This window comes from Fusarium subglutinans (assembly GCF_013396075.1).
Source record: "Fusarium subglutinans strain NRRL 66333 chromosome Unknown NRRL66333_c0000229, whole genome shotgun sequence".
In the NCBI taxonomy this organism is placed as follows: Eukaryota; Fungi; Ascomycota; class Sordariomycetes; order Hypocreales; family Nectriaceae; genus Fusarium; species Fusarium subglutinans.
The window spans coordinates 27,837-43,960 of NW_023502292.1; the positions used below are offsets into that span (position 1 = coordinate 27,837).

Sequence of the window (16,124 nt, forward strand, 5' to 3'; positions counted from 1 at the left end):
CCAAGAAGCGAGTTCCGTATCCTGACCTATTATCTGTAAGAGATGGATCAATCAGTGGAGTGTTTTGTCACATAAGCTTCCTTTAATGGGCCTTCTTCGTAAATTTCACTGCCAAGCAAGCTACGGAAGCTGACCATTGCCCCCATGGGCGTCTCTCCACGGGTCATTGCCGTTGTTATTCGGAAGACAATCCCAAAGCGGCGGGTAATATTACAAGTAACAACTGTAGTTTGCGGCCAGCTTTCCCCAGTACGTCTTTAAGTTTTGCTAGGGGTTGGCTCATGTGCCCACTGAAGGATGAGGCGCAAGAAGGTCAACACTCAACAACCTCATAGATCCTCGGGGCTATTCCGGGCCTCCTTGGCACATAAGAGTCCGATGTCAATGTGTAGTACCCTCGGATGTGTCAATATCAACCGGTGAGTACGGGTACCGAAAGTCTCCGAGGGTCAGCGGTCATGCTTGACAGGCCTGAGATCCTACACCTGCCCTCTAGGGATTAGCAAGAATGAGCATGTATAAAGTACCTTCACACGACTAAAATGTCTTGTACGGGATTCCGTTCCTTGATAGTCACGTCACGTGAAATGGAGGTCCGCTTGTCGGTTACAGGAACCCGTTGGTAGCTTATGTATCGTCAACCTGGTGGTTTCAGGTACTATGGATGGAACAACAGTCGATATGACACATGAATTCACTTTCTTATATAATTGATTTCTCAGTGTCGAAACTATTACTTAGGTCACGAAATTCCAATAGTACAGCTTCTGACCGTAGAGGTTGAACCTCTACTCTTCACCATTTTACACTCACAAAGGTTCAAGGACTACGGCCAATGGAAGTTTGACGGAGACCTTACGCGAACTAACGCCTCCCGCTTTCCAGCTCGATAGGGGCGTCTTCCTGAGCCTCCTTTTGCTTAATAGCCCACGCAAGCTCTTTATCAGCCTGCGCCGCCCTCTTCTCATCCTCAGCTCCGAGTTTAACGTTACGAACCAGATAGACCATAACTAACAGGAGGCCCGACACGCATACTGATCCAATAGCGAGAGTCTGCTGAGTCTCGCGATAGCACTCATCCACAGCATTCCTATCAGTAGTTCCAACCTCGTACGCACGCGCGACAACGATAGAGCCAAAGATCTTGCCACCTTCTTCTTTACCAAAGTACGAATTCAGCTTTCGGGGAAGAACAGAGTTCCAGATACCGCCGCTGATGGTGACGCCGAGATTGGAGCCGAAACCAAGGGATGAGAGGAAGACGGCTGTAGCGATGCCAACTTGCTCGTTCTCGAGAACGGCTTGGAGAGAGACTTGGAGGGGGACTTGTGTGAAGCCACGGCCGACTCCGAGAAGAGACTTGGATGTGATGAAAGCGGCTTCGCTGGCGATGTGGGTGCCGGAGATGTTGGTGAGGTAGATGGGAAGACCGCAGGCGAGGATGATCAGGACAACGCCGAGCATGATGAATGGCTTTGTGTTCTTGGCGAACTTGAGTGAAAGGCCAGCGACTAGTGCACCGATGTTGTACGCGACGCGCTGGGCATTGTCGACGCGTGTTGCGGCGCCTGGTGAGTAATGGCCTGCGACTTGAAGGAAGCTGGAGAGGAAAGGTCGGTAGATACTATCAGCCATGGCGATGACGATACACGATGCGCATGCGACAATAACGTTGCGCTCGCGAATAGTTCGGTAGGGAATAATCGGGTTTGACGCAAATCTCCCATCCCAGACTAGGAATGCGATAAAGGTTAAAACACCAACGATGATGAGAACGATAGACGAAGGTCTACTCCAGCGATCGGTGTTATTCCGTCCCGCAATCGTCATCGGCAACAGCGTCATAGCAAGACCACCAATGAGGAGAAGAGCACCGATAAGATCAAACTGTGTAGCAACATGCTTGATCTTTCCAACAACACCAGGCTCAGCGCCGTGCATGAACGAAATCTTCTCGGTGATCAGGCCAATGCGCTTCGCACGCCGATTCATCCAGATCATGATTCCAATCGTAGGAATAGCAGTGACGGGTAGTATGATAGCCCACATGCCGTAACCCCATCTCCAGCTTGAGTGCAGGAGCATGTGTTCACCGAGATATGTTCCGCCGTAGAGGGTTGGGATGGCGGAGAGGGATTCAGGAAGGGTGAAGATGATACCGCGGTTGACGAGGGTTGTAATGTCAGCGACGAAGATCTGCTGGATGATGTTCCACCACGTATCGCCAAAGACGTCAAAGATTCCACCTGCCTTTTACTTGTTAGCCTGAGCAAGTGAGTGAGCGAGAGACGACGTACTAAGAAGGTGTCGACGTTGGAACAGCCTGCGTACATGGCGTTGCCGATAGCCATGCAAATAGCCGCACCAGCAAAGCTCTGAGGACGGCCAAAATACTAAACTCAATTAGCCACATTCCAAGCCTTAGTGATGAAAAGATCTTACGTTGGCTAGCTTAGCGAGCAGTGGATACGACACGATGCGCACGAGACCATTGACAATGGCACCAGTCGCCAGAAGAGAATGCGCTTTAAAGTGACTCGTCGCATATGGCTCGTAGACATTACCCGTATAAACTGTCAAGTTCATAAAGAAGAACATGACAAGAATACTGCCCGACATTAGCTTCACCAACTCCAAGCAGAAGATCGGCCAACTTACCATCCAATGGCAAAACCAAGGGTTCGTTTGGTCCATAGCTTTCTAAAAGCCTCATTCGTAGACCCAGGTCTCGAGATCTCCTCCTCCACCACCTCTCCACTCTTTCGCTCTGAAGTATCTGCCATTATTACCGACTTGCAGAAATCAGAGTGTGACAAATTTCCCTCAAAATTCTGGGAAGACCGCGCTTTATGTGTGAAATATTCCCCTCAAGCTCACGGCACTTATTTCCTAATTCACTCACGCATCACGATGATCCTTTCTCTTAACAGTAAAGAAAGCTGATTGATAGCGAGTCTTGGCGTGGACCCCTTCTTCGATTAACCTTGCTTTTAAGCATGCCTGACTAATCCCATCACCCACGCCAAGCAAGCTAAGTACGTAAATACGGTATTTGACTTCAGGTTAGGCCGTTTTGGGGACTGTCCGCGGTTGGCGAGATGAAAAGTGCTGGGGTGCTGATTATCAGACCGTTGAGATCTTATCTGATCGTGTCAGAGATTGGTTGCAGGGTTGGAGGGCCCACTGCGGAATGGGCTGATGATGGGTTGGGTTTTTTTAGTGTAAGTTTGGGATGCTGGAGCTAGGATGGAATTGTATAAAGGGCCTTGGCGGTGGTTATTCCGCTGATGCGGATTTGGGTACCGATGGGATGGACTGGGACGGGATTTGTCCGAGGGAGAGGGACTGTGCATTGTTGTATTGATTTGTGACATTTGACACTTGGTGAGGAAACTGATAGGGCTGATGCTTTAAGTGACTGGCTGAAAGAGAGATATAATGATAGACCAACGAAAGAATGAAATTGATGGCTAGCGGCGACCTTGTGACCATATGCAATCTGAATAACCCGACTTGACGTAAACCTCCATCTCTGATAGTGCTTCTCCATTCCCAGACTCAAACTCTCAGATCTCCTAGCCCTTCGCAATCTTCTCAGCCTCCTCCGTCGCCTCACTAACAATCTCATCAGCCTCATCCTTCGTAAACGCATCCGTAAACTTGACCCAACTCCCATGCGCAAGCCCCGTCCCCGCCCCAATAAGCAACCCCAACCCAGCCGTCGGAATCGCCACAACCCCCGTCAACAACGCTCCAACGCCCAACCCCAGCCCACTCGCCACACCCGCACCTATCCCCGTCCCCATAGCACCGCCCTGTATCCATCCCTTCTCCAGCCTTTCCGCAATCTTCATCAACTTAGCAGCCTTCTTATCGATCTCGCGTGCTTCATGCCGTATATTCTCCGCTTCTTCGGGATCTTCTGTGTTGTCGGCTTTTTCATGCAGGTCGAGCGATTTTTGCTGCAGGCCTTTTGCTTCTTCCACGCGGGTTTGGATTTCTTTGGCGATGCGCTCTTGGGTGTTGGACTTGCTCTCTGAGGGGGCCGCGCCGTCGGCGGGCTTGTCTTGGCCGCCCATGAATTGGCTTGGGATTGCGCCGGAGAAGATTGATCCTAGTGCTTCGTTCATGGAGAAGTATTAAAAGTGATTTTTTGGGAAGGATGGGGTTTTAAGATGTGGCTTGATGGGGTTGATGAGCTAGGAAACCTGGTTTGTTTTATGAAGCTTGAAGGTGGGGGTGGCGGATGACGTAGTATCGTGATCCACGTGTGTCGATGCAGTTAATCGTTGCTATGATGCTATAATATCGTTGTATGCAGCATTTACGAGATTCGTGTCTCACGGCATTGAGAATATCAAGTTTGTTGCAGTTGGCTCTTAGTTATGGCAATGCTGTGTCGCATGGATGATTTGGGCTGAATTTAACAGGAGTCCATGAGCATCAAACCTCAGCTGGCGGTTAAAGCTAGCTGACATACATTGACCGACCTCACAAGATATCAAAGTGCGCGACTACGAATTCTAGACCTGACCCCGTTCAATCAACTCAAGTGATGATAGAAAATCACAAACTCAATCTCTATTTATTTAATCAAGTTCACAATATTTATTCCGCATTGCTCCAAGGCCTGCCATCATCAAATTCAAGCTTAGCTACCCTAGATCTTATCCCGACCACTATCTGCTTATCTAACTCGTCTCGATTCCCCAGCTTAACCACTCATGATTGGCCAAGATCACCAGTCATCTTCCCTCTCCCATCCCTTGTACCCCAAGAATCCCATTTCAACATAAACCTGTCCTTTCAACCCTCCACTCATTAATTCATTCATCTCCTTTTACCACTACTCAATAAACTCGATTGATCCCGGCTCCATCAAAATGTCAGCGCGAGGCCTGGGCTCCACTTCGCCTGACCCGGGCGCGTCATCTCACGACCAACACCCACTAATGGATCTCGTAGACGGCGAAGAAGCGCGCGGGAGAAGTCATCCCGAAGGCGCTGCCGCGGATCTGATGCGGAGACTTGGTGTTTCGCCTGAGAGGAGGATCAAAGTCACGCCTGAGGATGATGCGCGTGTTTTGAGGCGGATTGATATGGTTGTTCTGCCGCTCATGCTAGCGGTCTATTTTCTCCAAGGTGAAATCTCATATTATCCGTTGAGGAATAATATTGACATCTACAGGTCTTGATAAAGCGACTATCGCATATGCATCCATCTTCGGCCTTATTGAAGACACAAACCTAAAGGGCAATCAATTCTCATGGCTCAGCTCAATAGTCTACGTCGCTCAACTCATCGCGCAATTCCCGCTAGCGTGGCTTCTCGTCAAACTGCCCATTGGGAAATTCACAAGCTGCATGGTCACACTCTGGGGCTTGACCCTTACCTTCATGGCGGCGGCACATACCTTTCACAGTCTGCTTTTCGCACGTTTCTGGCTCGGTGCTTTCGAGGCTAGTATTGCGCCGAGTTTTGTGGCTATTACGCAGATGTTCTGGAGGAGGAGAGAGCAGCCTCTTAGAATGTCGTATTGGTATGCGATGAATGGATTCACTGGTGTTGTAAGTTGAGAGGTACCCTGGGGAAGTGCACTGGACTGACGGGTTTAGTTTGGGAGTTTGGCAACTTGGTGGCTTGCGCAGCTACCGTTTGGACTGAAACCGTACCAGGTGAGCTTGAGAACAGTCTTCTCTGTACTGACGGGTTACTGACGAGATAGACCATCTTTGTCGCCTTTGGAATCATCACCGTCTGCTTCTCCACTGTTCTATTCTCATATATGCCCGACTCTCCCGCCGAAGCGAAATTTCTTGATAAGCACGATAAACTTATCGCCATTGAACGACTAAGAATGAATCAGACTGGTGTCATGTCGCGGCAATGGCGATGGGACCATTTCTGGGAGACCATGCGAGATTTAAAGACTTGGCTCTGGTTCTCTCTCATCTTCAGCATTTCGTACGTAATTCATCTCCCGTACCGGATCACTTGCTGACATTTTAACCTGTAGAGTACCCTCTGGTGGCGTCGGCTCTTTTGGCCCTCTCCTCATCAAATCCTTTGGCTTCGACTCTTTCCATGCCATCCTCTTCAATGCCCCATTTGGTGTTGTTCAGTTCATCTCTACAGTTGGAGGCTCGTATGTCGCGACCAAATATCATAAAAAAGGCCCAGTCATTGCGTTTCTGGCTCTGTTTCCAATTGTTGGTTGCATGATCATGTTATCAACGCCCCATACACCTGATGGAAGGAATACTCTGCTTGGCGGATACTACATGATCTCTGTCTTCCCAGGAATAAGTCCGTCTCTTCCCATTACATCTGCTCCCCACACTGACTTTTTGCAGTTCCTCTGATCTACTCATGGTCGTCCTCCAACACCGCAGGCGACACCAAGGGCAAATGCAACTCATCCGTCCTCTTCATCGGCCAATCTCTCGGAAACATCATTGGCCCTCTTCTCTACAAACCATCAGAGGCGCCCGAGTATCACAGAGGATTATACTGGAATCTGCTTCTCTACATCGCAATTGTAGGTCTTGTTGTTGTTACGACCATGTATCTGACCTACCTCAATCGCGATCACAGTCGCCGTCGCGTCATGGCCGGAAAAGACGCAGTGATTGTAAACTACAGCTTGTACTCACCCGAAGAAGCCGATCGTCTTCGAAGGTCCAAGGCGACCGAGGGACAGCACATCGAAAATGCGAGGGATGCGACGGTGGGAGATCATGCGTTTGATGATATGACGGATTTGGTTAACGATGAATTCCTGTATGTATTCTAAAGCAATTGGATGGCCTCTGGATCTTCCTGGAAGCTGTTTGCGGTACTGTTTTCATAGCATGGGTATCTCCCCCAAAGCCACTAATACCATTTGTACACCCAACCTCTGCATCATGCAAATCGGTCTTCTTCCCGCGACCGATATTCAGACCCATCGTTGATCTCAACATTGTGAGGCTTTTGATCCAATTCGGTCTCAAAAATAGCGACCGACCATAAATTACAGTGGAAACAAATCCCCCAAATCATCCAACGATGAATGCCACGAATCTTGATGTTCCAATGTAACTGGCCAAATCAAGCCCGATCTGCACTTCAGCCAAGCAACCCTCTCCACCTCTCATGCTGACAGTTGTAACGTACCTCGTTCGGCAAATACTCCCCCGAATCAACGCGGGGTATCTCCTTCTGAGTAATCCGACGTCGGATTACCTCTTTGAGTATTTATATCTCCTCGCGTTCATGAGGGGTTGTTCATTCATCGTCACTCATACACAATATTTGGACTTTGTTGATTTTATCATGGCTACAACTCAGGTTAAGCGCTATGTCATTGTTGGCATGGGCGTTCGCTCGGCTATGTATTACCAAGCTATTATTCAGGACTTCAAAGACGTTGCCAAGCTCGTTGGAATCTGCGATACGAACCAGACTCGCATGGACGTAGCAAACGAGCACATCGTCGAGCTCGGCGGTGAAAAAGTGCAGACCTACAAAGACACAGATTTTGACAAGATGGTCCAAGAGCAAAAAGCCGATGTTGTCATCGTCACGACCATTGATCTTTTCCACCATCATTACTGCATTCGAGCTATGGAGCTAGGCTGCGATGCCATTACGGAAAAGCCAATGACTATCGACGAGCTCAAGCTTCAAGCTATGATCGACGCAGAGAAGAAGACGGGGAAACAAGTCCGTGTTCTTTTCAACTATCGGTACGCGCCGCATCATACCAAAGTCCGAGAACTCATCGACTCTGGCGTCATCGGCGAGATTTCAACAGTCCACATGGACTGGATTCTCGACTGTGCCCACGGCGCAGATTTCATGCGACGCTGGCATCGACATAAAGAGACTAGTGGAGGTATCCAGATGCACAAGTCGATTCATCACTTCGACCTTGTTCATTTCTGGCTCAACACTGAGCCTGAGCTCGTCTACTGCCTCGGCGATCTTCGTTTCTACGGCAAAGAAAACGCTGAGCGACGAGGTGAGAAGAATCTCGGTGAGCGGTATCAGAACAATGAGAATGCGAAGAACGACCCCTTTGCGTTCCAGCTTGATGAGAATGAACGCATGAAGAAGTTGTATCTTGACGCTGAGCACGAAGATGGCTACATCCGCGACAGGAACTGTTTCGCAGAGGGAATCACCATCGAGGACAACCTCTCCATGATAATAAAGTACAAGAACCGCGCCGTCATGACATACAACACATACGCCTACGCCCCGTGGGAAGGATACAGGTGTGTCTTCAACGGCAGCAAGGGGCGTATCGAAGTCAACGTCGTTGAGAGCGGGTACAACCCCCTCGGCGATCCAGTAACGAAGGACGCTTCGGGTGAGGATGAGAAGTATATCCAGGGCGGAGTTGAGCAGACCAAGATTGTTGTTTATCCGCTGTTTGACAAGCCGTATGTTGTGGATGTTGTGAAGACGGAGGGTGGGCATGGAGGCGGTGATCCTGTTTTGTTGAAGGATGTTCTTTTGGGGGGTGAGGTTGATAATTTTAAGAGGGCTGCTAATATTCGGGATGGAGGGAATGCGGTTTTGGTGGGTGTTGGGGCGAATCATAGTATGAAGAGCGGTATGCCTGTCAAGGTTCAAGAGTTGGTGAAGTGGTAGACAGATAGTCAACAATCACGAAGATAAATCTCTCAAACGAGGAAAACAAGTGCTTTTATAATCCTTCCCAGTATAATACATGCGTCGCTCAAAAAGAATCCATAATCATATCATTCGCTGCACTCTCCTTTCCATTCCCATCATAAGTCTTATCATTCATATCGCCCATCAGTCCCGTAAACATATCACCCAACCCAACCTCCTCAACCTGTGTCCCAGCCTGATCAGGCGGCGACCCCAATAAATCATACGGCCAAAACGGAACACCCCCAAAGTCATTAAAATGTGTTGAATCCATCAAAGACATATCGCTAAAGTCCAGCGGTGGAATATTCGTAATCTCGCATAACGCCGCTGTTAAATCAGCGGGGAAGGGCTGTTTGTTGTTGAAGAACGCTTCTTGGTCGATGGTGCGCAAATCTTGGGCTTGCATGTTGTTAGATATGAAATTGCTGTGGTCTGTTAGATTGTCGGGGATGAGATGTTTGTTCATGGCGGAGAATCGCTTCATCGATTGTTCGTCGACTGTTGGCATGGACGTTGCTTGAGATCTGGAGCTCAGCCCACGACCTGCTTTTCGTAGCGATGGGGGGAAGTCGCATTCGTCTGGGAGTCTGCCGTTGCTGATACTCATATCAAGCGTCATGACGAGTCGAAGGTAGTAACTCGGTCGTGTTTTGAGCATATCGAGACAACTGCTCGGTGAAGAATCGTCCTCGGTTGACATCGGTGCAGGTGATCGCTGTCTGGCCAGTTCAACGACATGTCGAATAGCTCGCATGACCCAGTCTGTGATGTAATATTTCTTCTTATAGCTCTTCATCTGTTTGAGGATATTCTCGACGTGTTGTTCTTTTTGTGTGAGTTTGACGCCTTCTTCCGGTGATGCTGGCTTTTTGGGGCGGAGAAGTTCAACGTCGATCATCTGAAGTGCCAGTGGGAAGGCTGTGCATCCGATGCTGAATACCGTTAGTAATAAGTTGAGGTTTTATGAGGAATGACTTACGCAGTCATTGGGAGCCAGCGTGATAACCCTAGACGGTCGAATTCAAGTAGACACTCTGTCACGCGCGATGCTGAGCCCTGAAGATCTTCGCTTTGTCGTCGTAGTTGCGTATCGGATTGAGACGGCGGTAGTAAATTTGATCGGAGTATGTTGTAGTGACATACAGAGAGCCGCGCCGAACTGTAAATGTCAGCTTCTATAGTCCTCATCTTACCCAGACAAACTCACTGGTAGTACATCTCAATGAGATTCTTGAACAAAATAATCGATGACGCCGGAGAAATATCCTCAGCCATCCTCTCATCCAACGTCGTCTTAGTCTCACTCCACGAACTATACCACCTGCAAAGCTCCATCTGACACAAACTCGCATCCTTCCCAACCTCCATCCTCCCCGACAACATCCACGACGGATTATTATACAGCACCGACGTAACCGTCAAAACATCCGTCAGAACCACACAAAGATCCACCAGCCTCGAAAGCAACTCCGCATGCAGCGTCTTCGTCGTAGAATCATAAACATCAGAATTATACAACTCATCGCATAAATCCGCACTTCCCAACTTTGAGCACGAAAAGCTAAAGTTTGACGGTGTGATTTTTATGCTCTGGCGCGATGTTAGCGGGAGGAGGCGGTCGCAGATGATGCAGCACCACCAGAGGCGCTTGAGGGTGTTGCGTAGTTTTTGGACCTTGGCTACTTCGGTGTCTTTGTTGGGGCGGAGGGAGGAGTAGCAGTGTGCTTTGGCGACGCGGGCGTAGGATATGGCGATGCCGAGCCAGATTGAGCCGAGGGGCTTGTTGCCTGCTATGCAGCGGGGGATGAGGTGTGTGTGCGCGAGGAGGAGGGAGGCTTGGGCTATGGCGATGCAAGACTTTTCGACGCTGAAGTCATAGAGGAGCTGTATTTATTAGGGATATTGTATCCATATTTAGGGAGGAGGTCGTACCTTTGATCGACGGTAGAATGCGAGTTTGGCTTGATGGACATCCTCAAAGCCAAGCATCTTAATCGTCTCCGACGAAACAAACTATACCCGTCAGCTTCATCCACATCTTCCAATTGAGCCTCTTACCCCGGAAGAAATAAACAAAATCCCCTGCAGCACCAACATCGGCATCTCATACTCCACATCATTATCCACCGAGTTATACGACAGCCAAAAATCCTTCTCATTCAGAATCGGAAGCATCGGATGGACGTGCAGAAAATACTGCCTCAGAAAATCATCCAGCGCCGCGCGCTGCGGAACCACAAAACATCCTTGACTAACGAGGAATGCTAAATCCTGCGGGAACAGGTCTTTTGTGTCGGGGACTTGGAGGAATGCGTAATCGGGATGCGTTGGCGACCCAGCGGCGAAATTTGGCGGGTGTTGTGCGATTGTTGTAGGGGCTAGTGGTGGCGAGGGCCTTTGTGTTGCGGGGAGGATGTTTCGGGGTTCGGATGTCGTGGTGGTTGATTCTTCGATTGATCGGGGCGTCGGAGGTTCGTTTGGTCGCAGTGAGGGCGTCATTGATCTGTTGATTGAGTTAGATTAGAAGTCTTGGAGGGAGGATGGAGCGTACATTATTCCATGGCGGCGCTTGAATGTGCAGACTTTGTCGTTGTGTCTGCAATTGACACAGGGACCAGCCGGATTCTCAATGATGCACCGCACTTTTCGCGCCCGGCACAAATTACAAGCTCTCGAGACTCGTTTCCTCATAGTTTTTGTCGCCTGCATTTTCCCAAATCCTCAATACGAGTGTAGAGTAAGTCCGGGGGGTCGAATATCGGTCTGATGATGCTGGATCAAAGTTGTCAACTCGCAATCCTCGGATTGAAAAGCAAGACGTCAGCTGCTCCCTGTCCCCCGGGATCCGATGGCATTTGCCGACAGTCTTCCCCACAGAATGGAGATCAATCCCCGCAAGATTTGGCAGACGCTAGAACGGTGTGAGCTAAGCGGTTTGAGGGCCTCCACGCCGGAGCCAAGGAGCAGAATTGGCTTAGCTGATGCGAGAGGACCAATCTTGGGGTGAGAGTCTCACGAGACCGTCTTCCTTTGTCTCTGATTCGTTACACAGCAGGAGTTTCCATTTGATGAAGAAGTTCTAGGAATATCCTCTGATTTTATAATTGATGTCGACCAACGTTGGTTGTAAGGTATACGTCAGAAATGATTAGGTAATGATTGTTTTGATCAGTGTTGTAATGGAGAATAGCCTAAGCGATGTGTACAGACTGGGAATAGCTTCATGCACAAGATAGCAAATAAGCACTGATACAACCAACGCCAGCAGCGGGGTACTACAGCACGCAACATAATGATGACATTGCTATCTGTTTATCCGTCTATCACGCCATATGTTACTTCATTAATACTCTCTTATTCCCTCTTATAATCCCAACCTCGCTCTTTCACTCTTCAACACCAAAATGTCCGCAAAAGAACTCCCCCCTCATCTCAAACAGTCCGTCGAGGCTTCGAAATGCGAGTACCGCAATCTTGGTAGATCGGGTCTGCGCATTTCTGTCCCCGTCTTTGGATGCATGAGCTTTGGTGATAAGAGGGTTCTTCCTTGGGTTATCGGAGAGGATGAGGTATAACGCCAATTTGTAGCAGAGACATGTCGCTGACAGCTTTCTAGGCCCTGGAACTTCTTGAAGCTGCTTATGATCGCGGTTTGAACACTTGGGATACCGCAAATACTTACAGCAATGGCGCGTCGGAGGAAATCGTTGGCAAAGCGTTGAAGAAATTCAACATTCCCCGCCACAAGGTCGTCATCCTCAGTAAATGCCGCTGGGGCGTAGGCGAAGAACCAGGTAAGCGCCGTCTCCCTCAATCTCGCTCACTATACTGATGCTGTACAGGCGCTCGTCACATCAACTTCAAAGACGAATTCGCCATCTCAAAAGACTACCAGAACCAATACGGTCTCTCCCGCGCCGCTATATTCAACCAAGTCAACGCATCCCTCGCGCGCCTCGACACAGATTACATCGACCTTCTCCAAATCCACCGCTTCGACGACGACACACCCCTCGAAGAAACCATGAAAGCACTCCACGACCTCGTCCAATCCGGAAAAGTGCGTTACATCGGCGCAAGCAGCATGTGGGCAACCCAATTCGCACGCATGCAATTCGTCGCCGAAAAAAATAACTGGACCAAGTTCGTTAGCATGCAGAACCACTATAACCTGCTATACCGCGAGGAAGAGCGTGAGATGATCCGTTTCTGCAACGATACGGGCGTTGGGATTATTCCGTGGGCGCCGCTTTGTAGAGGACATCTTGCGCGACCGCCCGCGCAGTTTGGAGCTACGGAGAGGAGTAGGGAGGAGAAGGAAGGGTCTGGGGAGTTGTCGGAGACTGATCAGAGGATTATTGGGAGGGTTGTTGAGGTTGCGGAGAAGCATGAGTGGCCTATGGCGCATGTTGCGCTGGCTTGGATTAATCAGCGGGTTACGAGTCCGATTATTGGGTTTAGTAGTGTTGAGAGGATTGAGCAGGCTATTGGGGCTAGGGGGAAGAAGTTGGGTGATGATGAGGTGAAGTATCTGGAGGAGTTGTATCAAGCTAAGCCTATCGCTGGGCATACTTAGGACAGCCTGCAGCCACAAGAAACAGATAACTCGATTTTAGTGGCAGCAAATAAAACATGATGAATACGATCATTGCTGCAAACTTCATGATGATATTTTGACTGTTCAATCTACAGGTCCGTATCCATTCCGCGTAGAAACGTTGATCCGGGTTCGGCATGTTTATCGGCAAGCTTCACGGAACGGCACTTTAGTTCGGCTGCTAAATCCACTAAATCTCCAGCCCCGCCATCAACGTTTACAGTGGCTCTTAAGCCCGCTCAAGCCCAGCGAACCTACCAGCTCAACACCATTCTCACCATGAGCTCTTCAATCCCATCAACCCAGAAGGCAGCTTTGATCGAAAACCCTGGAATTGATGCACGTATAGTTCTTCGATCGGATATACCGGTTGCTGACCCTCAGGAAAACGAGATACTTGTAAAGCTTGAATTTACTGGTCTTTGGTAAGCATGACTGTTACTACGGGATCCATAAACTAACTCTACCAGCGGCTCGGAAATCCGTGCTTTATCAGGATGGGGTCCCTATGACCCTATAGTAGGCCACGAGGGTGTAGGGAAAGTGGTAAAACTCGGCAAAGAAGTTGACGCTGGCTTATTTGGCAAGCGAGTCGGCGTGAAATGGCTCTACAGCGCCTGCGGGACATGCACCATTTGCAAAAGAGGCTATGCCAATAACTGTCCCAAACAGCTTAACACGGGAAAACATGTCCCGGGTACTTTGCAGGAATACATGATCGCTGATGCGAGATACGTGACTGAGATTCCAGACGGTCTTGCTGGTGAAGTCGCTGCGCCTTTGCTTTGTGCTGGGTTGACGATGGCTGGTGCCGTGTCGAAGCTGACGGGATATGCTGAGAGGGGTGATTGGGTTGTTATTTCTGGGTCTGGTGGTGGGCTTGGACATTTGGGTGTACAGATCGCTAGTAGGTTGAACGGTCTGCGGGTTATCGCTGTTGATACTGGAGAGTCTAGACGGAAGTTGAGTTTGGATAGTGGCGCTGAGCACTTTATCGACTTTGCAACAGAGAACGTCGAGGAAAGAGTGAAGGAAATAACGGGAGAGGGAGCATCAGCTGTTCTGGTGGTGACTGGTTCTCAAGAAGCCTTCATCCAAGCACCGAGTCTGGTACGAAATATGGGCATCATCGTCACGATTGGTCTGCCGAGGAATGACTTCAGCATCCCGCTCTCTGCCACAGTATGTTCTGCAAGGTGTAAGTATTTTTTCTATTGTTCTCTACTGATGTTTACTCACTCAATGATCAGCACTTACTGTTACCGGCGTTGCGGTTGGCACGGAAGAGCAGATGAAAGAACTTTTGCAGCATGCTGTTGAAGGAACGATAGCCCCGGAGGTCAAGGTTCTCGAGTTTGAGGAAGTGGGGGTTGTTATTGAGGGCTTGAAACGGCAGGAGATCACTGGAAGAGTAGTCTTGAGAATACCGTAAGCAGCTATCTGCCTGTAAACCCTGGGATAAGTGAAAGGTGTATCATGTCACTAAAAGATCTTCGAAATTGAAAAATTGTAACCCTTGCTTCTATTCTCGTCCATCATCTCCCATATCACGGGTAGTGGAATGACAAATAAAGCGTACTCTTTATTATTCTTCTCAATCATATCTATGTGTTGTGTGTTAGCAGCAAGTAGTACTTGACCACTACTGAAAAGCATTTCAGCGACTACCAACAGACGGCTCCAGAGTTTTAAGTCGCAAATATCCTGTTCCTGGTCGTCCTCGCCTCTTAGGACAGAATACCTTTGCCCAATCTCATACTAAAAATAATGTTCTTCCCCACCTGAGAATCAAACCTCTGATTTTGCTCCACTGTCCAAGGATTTCTAAGCCGTCCATTCGCGAATGGGTTATACCCATCTCTCTGACTATCATCAACCCGGTTCTTTGACTCTTGCGCCACCATATCCTTCATCCCGAGAAAGCTCGTACGTGAGAGTTTCGAATGCAACTCCGGCATGAATCGTGCATTTCGACAGCAGTATAGTCCGATATTCTCCATCACCGGGCGCTTTTGAAAGGCTGCATACAGGCCCCCAGCGCCGTATTTATCCAGCCACTCCCCGTTGAACTTGTGGACAAGCCATCGTTTTCGGGATCTGCCGTGCATGAGCAACTTCTGAATCAGTGGTTCGAAAGGTTCCAACTCCGGTCTATGGCACTTAAGTGACGAACAAGCGTTCTCCAAGAGTTGCAAGTCACGAACCCCCTGCAATTCAATGCCATACTGCGTAAATAAAATATACGAGCTATAACCAACGTCAAAAAATACCTTTCGGTAAGAATAAGAGTCAAGGATGCTTCGCAAACTAGCGCCGTGATATCCTCGCGTGGAAAATGCCTGGTTTGCGAGGCGGTTGACGTCGACGAGGTAAAGACGGCAACGATGTTCTGGCCCATGGCATAGGATGATCGTCAAGAGGTTGAGTTCTCCGTTTGCGCCGAGACTCCTTGGCTCGATGTCGATGTAGAGTAGTGGCACTTCATTTTTGTGGGAGGCGTTGAGAACTGCGATGCCATCGGCGAGGGATTTGACGCCTTGGATGGTGTTGATGACCTCAATGTCTGAGGTTGGGCTTTCCATTCTTGGTGGTTCCCTTTTCTGCTTTTTGGTCAATAAGTGCTTTCGCATTTCCATTTTCCTGTGTAGGTTTGTATGTGATAGAGATTAAAAAGGTGTAGGTAGCAGTAGAAGTGATAGCGACTGGGTTCAAGGAAGGGATTTTTTAGAACTCTTGTACTGGTTTTATATTCTTTTATCATGTTGTATGTACGTCTTTTCCATGAAGAATTACTTTCGTGACGCGCCGAGAGACTTTCAATATTTTGCTTGCTGATTTGGTCAACTTTAGACCTGAAAACCT

At 48.9% G+C, this 16,124-nt stretch overlaps 7 protein-coding genes across 7 annotated transcripts; 4 read left to right on the top strand and 3 right to left on the bottom strand.

Moving 5' to 3' along the window:
• Positions 1-864: 864 nt before the first annotated feature.
• Positions 865-2,783, bottom strand: FSUBG_11694 (major facilitator; the record flags this gene model as incomplete). The annotated part of the gene is made up of 4 exons (XM_036676403.1): positions 865-2,250; positions 2,298-2,393; positions 2,443-2,608; positions 2,659-2,783. 4 exons carry the CDS (start codon positions 2,781-2,783, stop codon positions 865-867), a joined length of 1,773 nt encoding a protein of 590 aa, XP_036532822.1.
• A 792-nt stretch (positions 2,784-3,575) lies between these two features.
• On the bottom strand, positions 3,576-4,130 carry FSUBG_11695 (uncharacterized protein; the record flags this gene model as incomplete). The annotated part of the gene is made up of 1 exon (XM_036676404.1): positions 3,576-4,130. One exon carries the CDS (start codon positions 4,128-4,130, stop codon positions 3,576-3,578), a length of 555 nt encoding a protein of 184 aa, XP_036532823.1.
• Positions 4,131-4,883: 753 nt separating this feature from the next.
• FSUBG_11696 (allantoate transporter) lies at positions 4,884-6,954 on the top strand (the record flags this gene model as incomplete). Its single annotated transcript, XM_036676405.1, has 8 exons — positions 4,884-5,142; positions 5,189-5,568; positions 5,617-5,676; positions 5,727-5,965; positions 6,018-6,146; positions 6,258-6,307; positions 6,355-6,781; positions 6,852-6,954. 8 exons carry the CDS (start codon positions 4,884-4,886, stop codon positions 6,952-6,954), a joined length of 1,647 nt encoding a protein of 548 aa, XP_036532824.1.
• Positions 6,955-7,315: 361 nt separating this feature from the next.
• Positions 7,316-8,638, top strand: FSUBG_11697 (dehydrogenase s; the record flags this gene model as incomplete). Its single annotated transcript, XM_036676406.1, has 1 exon — positions 7,316-8,638. One exon carries the CDS (start codon positions 7,316-7,318, stop codon positions 8,636-8,638), a length of 1,323 nt encoding a protein of 440 aa, XP_036532825.1.
• An 88-nt stretch (positions 8,639-8,726) lies between these two features.
• Positions 8,727-11,164, bottom strand: FSUBG_11698 (cutinase transcription factor 1 beta; the record flags this gene model as incomplete). The annotated part of the gene is made up of 6 exons (XM_036676407.1): positions 8,727-9,597; positions 9,645-9,824; positions 9,873-9,977; positions 10,302-10,549; positions 10,598-10,678; positions 10,724-11,164. The coding sequence occupies 6 exons, from the start codon at positions 11,162-11,164 to the stop codon at positions 8,727-8,729; spliced, it is 1,926 nt and encodes a 641-aa protein (XP_036532826.1).
• A 905-nt stretch (positions 11,165-12,069) lies between these two features.
• On the top strand, positions 12,070-13,241 carry FSUBG_11699 (alcohol dehydrogenase; the record flags this gene model as incomplete). The annotated part of the gene is made up of 3 exons (XM_036676408.1): positions 12,070-12,234; positions 12,282-12,459; positions 12,508-13,241. The coding sequence occupies 3 exons, from the start codon at positions 12,070-12,072 to the stop codon at positions 13,239-13,241; spliced, it is 1,077 nt and encodes a 358-aa protein (XP_036532827.1).
• A 300-nt stretch (positions 13,242-13,541) lies between these two features.
• FSUBG_11700 (ADH3-alcohol dehydrogenase III) lies at positions 13,542-14,954 on the top strand (the record flags this gene model as incomplete). The annotated part of the gene is made up of 4 exons (XM_036676411.1): positions 13,542-13,687; positions 13,733-14,460; positions 14,513-14,690; positions 14,924-14,954. The coding sequence occupies 4 exons, from the start codon at positions 13,542-13,544 to the stop codon at positions 14,952-14,954; spliced, it is 1,083 nt and encodes a 360-aa protein (XP_036532828.1).
• Between the last annotated feature and the right edge of the window lie 1,170 nt (positions 14,955-16,124).